Source organism: Lynx canadensis, chromosome E3, assembly GCF_007474595.2.
Source record: "Lynx canadensis isolate LIC74 chromosome E3, mLynCan4.pri.v2, whole genome shotgun sequence".
Classification (NCBI taxonomy): domain Eukaryota; kingdom Metazoa; phylum Chordata; class Mammalia; order Carnivora; family Felidae; genus Lynx; species Lynx canadensis.
In genome coordinates, this window is record NC_044318.1 from 24,901,571 (window position 1) to 24,913,791 (window position 12,221).

At 41.0% G+C, this 12,221-nt stretch overlaps 1 protein-coding gene across 1 annotated transcript in view; it reads left to right on the forward strand.

The window, feature by feature from the left end:
- ZNF713 (zinc finger protein 713) overlaps positions 1–12,221 on the forward strand; it is a 41,478-nt gene that overhangs the window by 6,928 nt on the left and 22,329 nt on the right. Inside the window, exon 2 of the mRNA XM_030301362.1 lies at positions 5,628–5,716. Coding sequence (XP_030157222.1) covers positions 5,630–5,716 — 87 coding nt within the window. The 5' untranslated portion in view covers positions 5,628–5,629. The remainder of the gene's footprint in view (positions 1–5,627; positions 5,717–12,221) is intronic.

The following is a 12,221-nucleotide window of genomic DNA, read 5'->3' on the forward strand; positions in this document are numbered from 1 at the left end:
CTTACAGTGCCAAGAAGTGCTCAAAATAGGATAGAGGCTGGTCAGAATAACATAGGAGCCTCCAACTGACCAAAGCCAAAACTATTTGTGCAATAAAATAATGATAATATTGGTGCTTACAAAATATTCATGAGTTCATAGTGACATAAATAAATTAGTAAATAAATGATAAGAGATATGGAGCAGCTTTTCCTTGCAGAAAAATTTCAGTTAATAAATTAGTGGGAGGTATACCTGGGTGGCTCAGTTGCTTAAGCGTCAGACTTTGGCTCAGGTCATGATCTGACAGTTCATGGGTTTAAGCCCTGTGTCAGGTGCTGGCTGACAGCGCAGAGCCTGCTTCAGATCCTGTCTCCCTGCCCCTCCCCAGCTCCCTCTCCCTCTCTCAGAAGTAAACATTAAAAATGTATACATAAATAAGTTAATGGGAAAGAGAGAAATAGAGAAATCACCATTAGACCAACACTATATTACTAACTGTTGCAGACAAGATAAACTGATGGATGCTAAAGTTAGTGGGTTTGAGAAGAATCAGGATATTTATATCTTCAAGTATCTCCCCAAGATATTTATCAGCTACAGAGGGAAAGATGGTTACTCTACAGTAGAGAAGCCAGGTGAACACCACCTTAACCAAGTGATAAAGGTTAACATTATCATTATTGAAGTGTACCAACATCATAAACCCATTAATGCGATGTAAAAGATAAAAGATCACTTCTGTGTTATTCTTGCCAAAAATACTTAGCTTCATTCCAACCATGAGAAAACATCAGACAAACCCGAATTGAGGGACACTGCAAAATAACTCATCAGTACTCTTCAAAAGTATTAAGCTCAAGAAAGAAAGGCTGAGGAACTTACAGATTGGAGAAGACAAAGGGAAAAAACAACTAAATTCCATGTGGGATCCTGGATCAAAGAAAAAATACTACTAGAGAAACTAGTAAATTTTGAGTAGTTTGAATTAATAGTATTGTACCAATTTAAATTCCTTGTTTTGATCATCGTACTATAGGCATATAAAATATTAACATTTGGACAAGGTGAATTGTATGTGGGAATTGTGTATTATTCTTGTAACTTTACTGTAAGTCTAAAATTGGTTCAAAATAAGTTAAAAATAAAAAATAGAAGAGGAAACAGAAGAACCCTTTCATTTACTCATTTAGCAGATACTGAGTGCCTACTATGAGCCACATACTGAAAGTATTAAAAGTGGAATAGTAAATAAGACAGAAAAGATTCCTGTCTTCGTGGAGGTTAACATCACACAATGGTGAGGTATAAATAAAAATGATGACTACAAATAATTAACAATGATAAAAAGTGCTACCAAAAAAAAGGAAGGTGTAAAGGAGGGACCTCACATGTCTGTGATATCAAAAATCTTCCTTGATTTAAACTGAGACCTGAAGGAAGAGTAAGTATCATCTGGAGTGGAGGAGGGGAGATACCACACAGGACACATTTAAGGACTTAAAAGCAGAGCTGTGTAGATGAAATCTCAGAAGCAAGCAGGGGAGTGGCTTGAAAGATCAGGAAGCAGGTCACAGGATTTTTTATGGCTTTGTATTCCAGCCTAAGAGCTGTAGGGAGCCACTGAAGAATTTCAAATAAGGGACTGATATGATCAGATTTGTACACCTTTAAAGATTCCTTTACTTCACCTGTGGAGGGAACAAAGATAGATATTGAAAACTCCTAAGGAACAACAATATGTAAATGGTAGGCAGAGGAAAAAGGACTAGAGCATAGCCTGCTGAGAAAGACTGTGGACATAAAGCAAAACACAGCTGTTAGTAATGTCAGATACCCATCAGAGCTCAGGAAGTAATAAAGCCCATTGCATGAACAAAAGTGTTGTTGACATTCCTAACCAGAGCAATTTTAGTGGTGTGCTGATGGCAAAACAGAAGAAAGATCATAGATAATTGAAAAATAAATGGGTAATGAAGAAGTAGAGACAAGTACTAACAATCCTTTGAAGAGTTGTAGCCTTGAAAAAAGAATGGATATTAGTTACAAAAGGGCATATAGCCAGTGAAAGTTTTTAATGCTGGGAGAGATCTTAAATGGTTTTAAATTATGACAGGAGGAGTCAATAAAATGAAAGATCAAGTTGCAGATCAAGGACTGAGAAAATACATGCTAGATTCAGGCCTGTAGGGAGGCTGGAGAGAATGGTTTGATCCTAGAGAAGAAATATTTTTTAAGGCAAATCCCTGGGCCAAGAATACTCCCCCAGAGATGCCATTTCATTAGGTCTGGGATTGAACCAGTGAATCTGCTTTTCAGCAAATGCTGTGTGATTCAAGTGATCTGCAGACCACACTTTGATAAACATTGCTCTTTTTTTCTATTTTTCCCCTATACTAAGCCACTCCTGTCTTTTTTTTTTTTTAATGTTTACTTCTTGAGAGAGAGACAGAGCATGAGCGGGGGAGGGGCACAGAGAGAGAGAGAGGGAGACACAGAATCTGAAGCAGGCTCCAGGCTCTGAGCTGTCAGCACCCAGCCCGACGTGGGGCTTGAACTCACAAGCGAGATTATGACTTGAGCCGATGTTGGACACCCAACCGACTGAGCCACCCAGGCACCCCAAGCCACCCCTGTCTTCACTTTCTTCCCCATCCAGTCTATAACATAAGGTTTCCTGGTTCATAGTCTAGCATTTTGTAAGGGAAGAAACTTCAGAACTACTATGGCACCGGAAGTGGGTGACAGAAGTAGAATGATGGCGAAAATCACTGGCATTGAAGAAGTTAACAAAATTAGAGGCTCTGATAATGGTTCTGAATTCCTGCTTGTTTAAAAATCACTTGTGAGGCACTTAAAAAATGTATAGATGCCGGACTTCACCTCAACAGTTTTTGGGTGGAACCTGGACATGTATATATACGTTAATATATACATGGTCAAGGAAGTTCACTCAGATTTTTGGAAAAGCTTGGAGGAAAAAGGGTGTTAAGCCGGAAGTCATTCTTCATCTGAATTGATTATAATTTTAGTATTCCTTAGGCAGTCATGGGAATTCCTTACTTTCCAAGCCATCATGGTTACATATTTGAAAAAGCCTGTGGTGATACCACAGGCTTCTCTGGAAAGGACTACATGTGTATTGTATGAAAAATTACACACAGTTTGGGGATGGAGAGTGGTTGGTTTGGGGGGTTTTATGTGTGTGTGTTTCCAATACAGGAATTAAAAGGGAAATTTTCAGAAGGGGATCAGATTAAAAAATGAAAAGAGAGAGAACAGGTACTAAGAAGAACTTCAGAGTATACTAGAAGGAACCTAGGGCTGTGAACCAGGAGACCTAGGTTCTAGAACCAGCTCTTTCACTTAGTTCTATGATCTTCAGCTTCAGAATCCTCCTTTAAACCAAAAAGCTGAGAACTAAATCAGTGCTTCCAACGTGTGTTCTCTGGAAACTTAGTCTCATCAGATGCCATAAGAAAATTCTCAAATAACTAAGTTTGCAAGCAATATATATTTGACATGCTCTTTATCCCCTTGGGTTCACACGTATGAAGGAGAAACCCTGTTCTGCCTAACTTGGTAAATGCTGTTTTTTATTATTGTGATTATTTATTATTTTGTAAGTGGTTTTGAGGTGATTGGGTTGAAACCATCAGAGCATTCTCATAGATTCTGTCTGGCTCTTCAGAGAATAGGACCCTTTTAGAGCTTTTGCGTGGTGAAATAGGACCTGTTGTTGTTGTTTTTTTAATGTTTATTTATTTTTGAGAGAGAGAGAACAGGGGAGGGGGAGAGAGAGAGGGAGACACAGAATCTGAAGTAGGCTCCTGGTTCTGAGCTGTCAGCACAGAGCCCGATGCTGGGCTTGAACCCACAAACCATGACATCATGACCTGAACTGAATTTGGATGCTTAACCGACTGAGCCACCCAGGCGCCCCAGGCCCTGATTCTTAAAATGCTTTTAAATTACTCCTGAAAGGTGTACCTCTTAGTCAACTGGTTGTAAAATGTTGAATTCATGCCCTATCTTGGGCAGTGATTGGCTTCCTCATCTAACAAGGCCATTCCACTGGAACTGTGATTTTCTCTTCTTAAAAAAACTTACTTCTCAGGAATGACTTCATTCTTTAATACCATCACTAGCTTTTGAGAGAAATTTTTCAGGCCAAACGTTGTGAACAGAAAAAAGAATGTTTTCTTTCATGCTTATCAGCAGATCAAGATATTTTGCTCTGTTGTTGATGTTGGTGAAAGTCTTCTGAAAATCTTTCACTAGGCACGGACCACATGTTTTCTATTCTGAGAAGAGGATGGGTAAGAACTAAAGCTAAAGTTTGTTTTTGGTTGATGGATCTGTATATATCTGCTTTTTGTAATGTGTGAATCTGAGAAATTCTAGAAATGCTTTTTGATTGTTTTTAAAAATTCCACACCATACTGTGAAGTATGAACAGATAGTTTGTATGTTTCTTTACAGACTCTCTAGGTCACTAAGTGACTGAGACTGCTGGACTTCTTTTGTAAGACTGGTGCATCTCATTACATGTGCTACACCTGATATAGTATCTCACAAGATTCCTGTCAGAAGGGAGATTTGAGTATCATAGTGAAGTCTGTTCATGAAGGACTGATGCCTTTAGGGGGAAAAAGTAATAGCCGCTTTGAGGAACCCCCACATGTCAACCTTGCATGAACAAGGCAAGATTCTGAGAGTGGCTGCCCTGAGAAGTCATTCTTGTGGATAGCCATTGGCTCCTGAGGTTCTCATCAGAGATGAAGCACCTTTAATACCTGGGAGTGAGTGATTGTTTTCCATAAGGCATTGGAAAATCAGCTTTCAGGGACTGACAAGGACACTGAAGCTGTTAGTACTGGTGTATCTCCTGACTGTCCTTCTAGAAGAAAGCAAAGCTTTGATGGCATTATAACTTAAGAACTGCAAAGAGGTGTAGTAATCCTGGTGGAGGACTGAATCCACATACTCAAACAGGAAGGTGAACATTTTGAAAAATGAGAAAAGTGAAATCTCCTTTGTGTATTAGAAAAATCATCTTTAAAGATTTTCTTTTTAAGTAATCTCTTCACCCAACATGGGGCTCTAACTCACAACCCCAAGATCAAGATGGCCCAGGAAGATCAGCTTAAAGAGAGTAAAGGAGAGAAGATCTCTGGAGTTTGAGTTTGGGGATGAATGTATCCCCTTAAAAATAAGATCAGGCTCTCAACATATGTTTTCTCTATCAGCTCATATCAGTGGTTTTCATCTCCTTACTTAGAAGTCACCTGGAGACTTTAGAATTTAAAATGCTGTTGCCCAGGGTCATTGTAGACCAATTTGTATAATACTGGATTTATCCAAATCTTATCATTTGCATTTTCAGAACATCCCCCAAGTGTGTAGCCAGGGCTGAAAATCACTGAACTTCCTTGAGCTTCCCATATGCCACAATAAGAGAAAGTCCTACACTGAATTCCTCAGTATGTTGGAAGAACAAGAATGTCATGGTTAAGTTATCCAGCCTTTGAGCTTATGTCTTAGAGGGCTTCTCTCTAAACTGCCATCCTAACACAAAGCAAAAACTCTAAGAGTTAGTTTCAGTGTTATCACGTATTGACCAGATGCTTCTTTGCTCTTTTTCTTAGTTATGCCCTCTCAGAATGTTACACTTTCCCAAAGAGGGAACATGGAAGAGAAGGAAATGAATGATGAATCACAGATAGTCAGGTCTCAGGTAAGTTCACTTTTATTCTCCTCGGAAATGCTGTTATAGTTCTAAGAATGTGGGCACTTTTATTTTTCAGTTCTCAGTTGTGAATCCAGAGCCCTTTAGACTTTTATGGCAAATGATAATCTCTGTAAGATGTTTCCCGTTTGCCTTATATATCCTTTATAACTCTTCTCTCCTTCCAGCATTTTTACAAGGTCATGGGCTCATGTCTGTTCTAGATGTTTTAAAGGAAACAAAAGAAGCCATTGACTATCTTTTAATCACCCTTTACTTAAACAGCTCACCAGACTTCAAACAACACTTGTCATTCTCTCTGTAAACAATGAATGATGCCCAAGTATGACTTCTTGGAGCTAATGACATTATTAAATATACGTGAGGACATCTGCCGCAAGACAGTGTTTATCAAGAATCTCTTGTATCTCTTACAAAATCTGTTTAAGCCTGTTGTTACTATTCCATAATTTAAGTATTATGTAAACCGATAAGGTGTAACTATGACAAGGAGTTGTTTCTATGAAAACTAGTTGAATGCTTTGGAAAGACCTTATAAATGCCACTTTTTTTAAAATTGCTATCAAATTATGTGTGAGAAAACTGTAAAACACTGAAGTAAAATTATAAAAATCTCAGAGGATTCTACACTTGTATAATTTCCCAAGTGTCACTTGCTTGTTCCACTTTAATGAAACAAAAACTGATGTATTATGGGTATGGGCACTCAATCATTAAAATCACTCTCATAGAAGAGGCTTAGATTTGCATCAAAAGATGAGCAAATGAATATACATTTATAATTTCAAATGAAAATGTTTAAGATATCTTTTATGGATCTCAACTTTAACAGCTTTTTAGCTTAACACACCAGCTACCAGTATCAATTAATTCAGATAGGAGTGATGAAATTTGAATTGGGGTTCATGAACAAATGGCTAAGAAAGAATTCTCAAGACTTTTTTTTTTTTTTTTTGGTGCAAAAAGGTGATTTTATTTAAGCACGAGGACAGGACCCGTGGGCAGAAAGAGATGCACTGGGATTGGGAGGAGCAACTGATTATATACTTTTAAGTTTGTGGAGGGAGCAGGGTTAGATGAAGAAAAAATTAGTTTCTAAGGAATTTCTGTAGGGTGAAAGCAGGGTCTTACTGGACCCTGAAGACTTAGCTATTGTCAAGACAAGGTTGCTTTTAGATTGTAATGAAATGTAAACATTAATGCATTAAGGCAGCCACAAACTCCTTGAGGAATGTTACACACTACAGGTCTCTGGTATCTATCAGTGGTCTGCAAGCTGTAAGGGGATTTAATTTAAACTACATTTTTCTTCTCTTTGTTTCCCTCAACAGGAGGACTTCTCTTGTCCCAAATTATATGAAATAATCATTATCTGTAGGTAGCCAATAAATTCATTGGAGGAGATTTTTACAGGTCTACACCATACAGCACTTAAAAAAGTGTAATGTTGGATGCTCCTATGAGTGTAGAATGCAACAAAATACACCAGGTACTCAGAGAAGGGAGAAATCTGTTTGAGACCAGAATGATGAGGGTAGACTTCATGAAGAAGATAGAGTTTGAATTTGTGCTGATATTGGGTAGAATTTGGGGACTGAAGTAGACAGGAGCACTGCAGACAGGAAATAAAACTTGTGCAAGAGCAGGGACAATAAGAAGACTGGCAGCTGGAGCTGAGCGTTTATTTGGTACATTAGTGCTTTGGGAATCTTTGGGTTGCAGGGAATAGATTTATTAGGTTTATTCTTAATTATAAGGCTCCCCACAGACAGGAATAGAAAGACATCAAGAACTAAGGTGACATATCTGCTTCTTGGCATTCTAGCCAAAGAAGTTTGTTTTAATTTTCCAGAACCACTTATTATGTTAAGAAAGAAGATGATTCAGAAGCACCTGGGTGGCTCAGTCACTTAAGTGACAGACTCCTGATTTCAGCTCAGGTCATGATCTCATGATTCATGAGATTGAGCCCTGTGTTGGGCTCTGCGCTGTCAGGACAGCCTGCTTGGGATTCTGTCTCTGCCCCTCCCCTGCTAGTGCTCGCTTTCTGTCTCTCTGTCTCTGTCTCTGTCTCTCTCTCAAAATAAACTTAAAAAAGAACAAAGAAAGATGGTTAATTCATCAAGTATTTTTTGAGCAGCTACTATGTACCAGAAATTGTGCTTGGCGTCAGATATACATCAGTAAGCAAAATAGACGTTCCTAAATCCAAGTTGCTTAGAGTCTAACAGAAACATCCACTCACTTGCAAATTGAGGTGTTTATTATACAAAATAAGAATAAGAGGCTGTGAATGTGCATTAGGGAATCAAGAAAAAACTCTCTGGGGAAGTGAAATTTAAGGTGAAATGTAAAGGTTATACAAGTGTTAAAAGAAGTAAGTGAAAAAGAGCATTTAACATCATGTGTAAAAGCTATGGGTATATTTGAGAAGTTAAAAGAAGGCCACCATTGTTGGAGTGGAGGGAGGGAGAGAATGACTTGAGATAAGCTTGGAGAAGTATACATGGCCTAAGTATGCAAGACTTTCTTATGCAAGAAAAGTTTGGGTTTTATTCTAAATGAGGTAGAAAGCCTTGGGGGAATTTAAGCAGGATAGTAACATAATAATTAACTGAATTCCACTTTAAAGATCACCCAGATGTGTGCTATATAACAAATGAATTTTTGACAGGCAAGAAAGGGAGGGGGAGAGAACCACTTAGGAAGCTACTACCACATTGTAGATGATAGAAAATAATAACTTACAACTAGGTGGAGAAGGGGAGCTTGAGTGGCTCAGTCAGTTTGTTACAGAATCAGGCTGGAACGCTGGCAGAAAAACCAAGCGACACTTGGAGACCTTGGTGGATTGGAGATTTATTTAACACCGGCGGGCTCAGAGGAGACTGTTTCTCCAAAGATCTGAGCCCCGAATGCGAGCGGGAAGGGAAATTTATAGTTATCAGCCTCCATATTTGTGTGTGTGTTGGGGGAGGGAGGGTTGGTTTTCATGCTGCAGCAAACAAAGGAAGAACCCAGAGGAGGGGTCTCTAAGCTAGAGACCAGAGTTTGTTTTAGTCCAATCAGCCATCTTTGGTGTACTTTATCCACTTCTCCAACATTCCCCCTTTTGATGCCTTTTTAAAAAACTTTTAGTAGGCATCACCTTTCAGTTTTACAGGTTGGTACTCTCAGAAGGCTAAGATATTGGCAGTAGTTTGGCAAGCAACAGTGTTTTCAATAAAATGTATCATGGCATTCAGTATACAGGGGCCAATGGATATAAGTAAAATTATGGAGAGGAGAGGCCCCATCAGGGCAGAAAGCCAGGATGCCCAATCCGTGAGATCCCATCCTTTCCATTGATTGATATTTTCCTGTTGTCTATGTTGAATTCTTTCCTTGAGCTCCTTAACCTTAGTTGTAACTATTCCTGACTGATTTATGAAATAGCAACATTCCTCCCCCAGAAAGATGCAATTCCCTCCTTTTTCTGAAGTGAGGAGGTTGAGGGCTTTCCTATTTTGGAGGGTCACTGCTGCCAGAGAGTTTATTTGGCTTTGTAAGGTTACCAGAGAATCTGCTACCTGTTCCATGTCTTCATTCAGCTCTTGAGATAGTCTATGGTACAGTCCTACGGATGAACCTGTACCCCCTATTCCAGTCCCTATTCCTGTCTCAATTCCTGCTCCTATCAGAATGAGTAGCAGGATTACCTGTTTAGTCCAGGACTTGGGGCTAAAGGCTGTTAGAAACTGATCTTCAGTGTATATGGATATCTCTGGGGTTAGGAAGACGGAATAACATATCTGAGTCCAGTTGGCCTCTAAGCAATTGGTAGGCTGAATTAGAACATAGATAGAACAACCCAGGGGTTGAACATAGGGTTGTATTCCTCTTTAAGGTTATATTTCTTCTGTATAGAGAGTTACCATTCATACCTTCAGGGACTGTACAGATTAGATTGTCAGCATTTGTGAGACGGATCCCAGGGGCCAGGGGTCCAATTAAGACAGAAGTGTTGGTTTTGAGATTTTCAGAAGCTTCACAAGTCAAATGGATAGGAGTGGCTAAGTAAGCCCTTCTGCTGAGGGGCAAACACATCCAGCAGGTTTGGGTGTGATTATCTATTTTATGGAGGACTTGTAGAGTAGTGTTAGTCCAACACTGGAGTGGGGAATTGGTAAACATCTGATTGAAGGCTGAAAGGTTCAAACCCTGGTAGGCTGCTGGGGGAATGGTCACCTTTATGGCTTATATTACCCTATCCTGGGTATCCTTTATAAGCTTTTGAAGGGCTGTGTCTTGCATACCTCCCCCGTCCGAGATCCCTCATTGAGGAAGGTAAGGTAAGGTAGCAAGCTTCCCTCTCTGGAGGCCCTTGTTGTGACATGGGTTCCTGACATTTTGGGTTATCTCTGCGGTCCAATACTTAGTCCTTGGGGCACCGGGTGACTGACAGAGAGTGTTTCTCCCTTGTAGCAATCTTTGTGGAGGGAGGTGAAGGCGCTGAACGCCCTTGACCCCTTTATTGTCACATAACAATCCTGGGAGCAAAGTGGGTAAGCAACAGTTGAGAGGGCGAGAGAGGTTATCATAATATGCAGGCAATACTTAATAATCCTCCCATCCAGAGGAGGTATGTGAGACCCAGCATGCATCTTTTGTCTCATGTCCAGCTTGTTGGTGCAGTCTCTATCAGCCCAACAGTAAGAAGTAAGATTAGGTGGCGCCTGGGTGGCTCAGTCGGTTGACCATCCAACTTCAGCTCAGGCCACGATCTCGAAGTTTGTGAGTTCGAGGCCCCGCATCAGGCTCTGTGCTGGCAGCTCAGAGCCTGGAGCCAGCTTCGGATTCTGTGTCTCCTTCTCTCTCTGCCTCTCCCCCACTTGTGCTCTGTCTCAAAAATAAATAAATGTAAAAAAAATAATTTTTAAAAGATATAAGATTAGTGCTATGACACCAGTAAGGGGCAAGGGCTGGCAGAGTTGCATCCAAACCCCTGGGCTAGGTTCACGTGTTGATTCCTCAAGTTTCTGCTGTGCGCAGGACAGCCAGGGTGTGGCTGGAGCAGGGCTGGAGGTCTCAGGGGCCAGTGTCCCTTTTGAGGGTCAGTTTAAGCGGGTTGACTGGATCTGGATCACTTTGCCAAGTTGTGGGTTCTTCTGAGCTGGCCTTCTTAACTCTGTATTGATGGACCCATGGGGTAATACCTGAAACTTTAAGGGCTGTAGGAGTTGTTAGAATAACAGTATGAGGCCCAGTCCACCGTGGTTTAAGACGTTCCCTCTTCCAATCTTTGACCCACACAGAGTCTCCTGGCAGAAAGGGGTGAATGAGAGTCCCTAAGGAAATTGGGGCCCTCTCTATGGTGTATCTCTGTAACTTGTTTAGGACTACCCCCAAGGTCTGGAGCTGTTCTCTTATTCCCTTGTCTCCAATCTGGTAGGTCTCCTGAGAGTTTTCCTAAACATGGGGAGTCACCAATATAATAACTCAAAAGGGGAGAATCCTAGTGCCCCAGGCATGCATCGGGCATGCAAGAGGGCCAGCGGTAGTAAATCTGGCCATGGGCAATTAGTCTCTTGGTGGAACTTAGCCAGGATTTCCTTGAGGGTTCAATTCATCTGCTCTACTTTCCCTGAGCTCTGGGGTTGGTAAGCAGTGTGCAGTTTCCAGGTAATGTTAAGGGACTTTGTCAGGGTTTGTATAATGTCTGCCACAAACGCAGGTCCATTATCACTGTGTATGGTTAAGGGTAGACCAAACCGAGGCACAATCTCCTGTAGAAGAGCTTTGGCCACCTCGCGACTTCATTCTATTCTGATCAGGAATGCTTCGACCCATCCCGAATATGTGCAGATGATTACAAGAAGGTACCTGAATCCTTTATTTGGTTGTATGTCAGTAAAGTCCACCTCTAAATCTTTGAAAGGGGTGGCCTCCCTCCTTTGTGTGCCAGGCGGGGGCCATGGGGCAGACCAAGCATTGTTTTTGGCACACGTTACACATCGTTCACTGACAGCTCGGCATAATGCCAGCAGCTGGCTGATATACTAGTTCTTTTTGAGGAGGGCCTCTGGTGCAGTTTTCCCTAGGTGCGTGAGTTGGTGATATTCCTTCACTAGGTGTTTTCCCATAGACAACGGGACAAAGATGTGCCCATTTGGCATGACCCACCATCCCTCTTTGCTTAATGTGCCCCCTTCTGTCAAGGCCCAACTTCTTTCCTCATTTGTGTACAGGGGCGGGGAGGCTTCCCTCTGGGGTGCAAGAGTCATAGTGTAGGGAGGAGCTTCACCTAGATCACCACAGGCGGCTGCTCTGGCTGTTTTGGCCAGGCAATTTCCTTGAGATATGGGGTCATCTCCTTTCTGGTGTCCCTTACAGTGTAGGATAGCTACCTTGTCTGGGAGCCAAACAGCCTCAAGAAGCTTTAGTATTTCTTCCTTGTTTTTGATAGTTTTCCCTGCAGCTTTCCCTGCAGTAAGGAGGTCTTTTTTCTTTATAG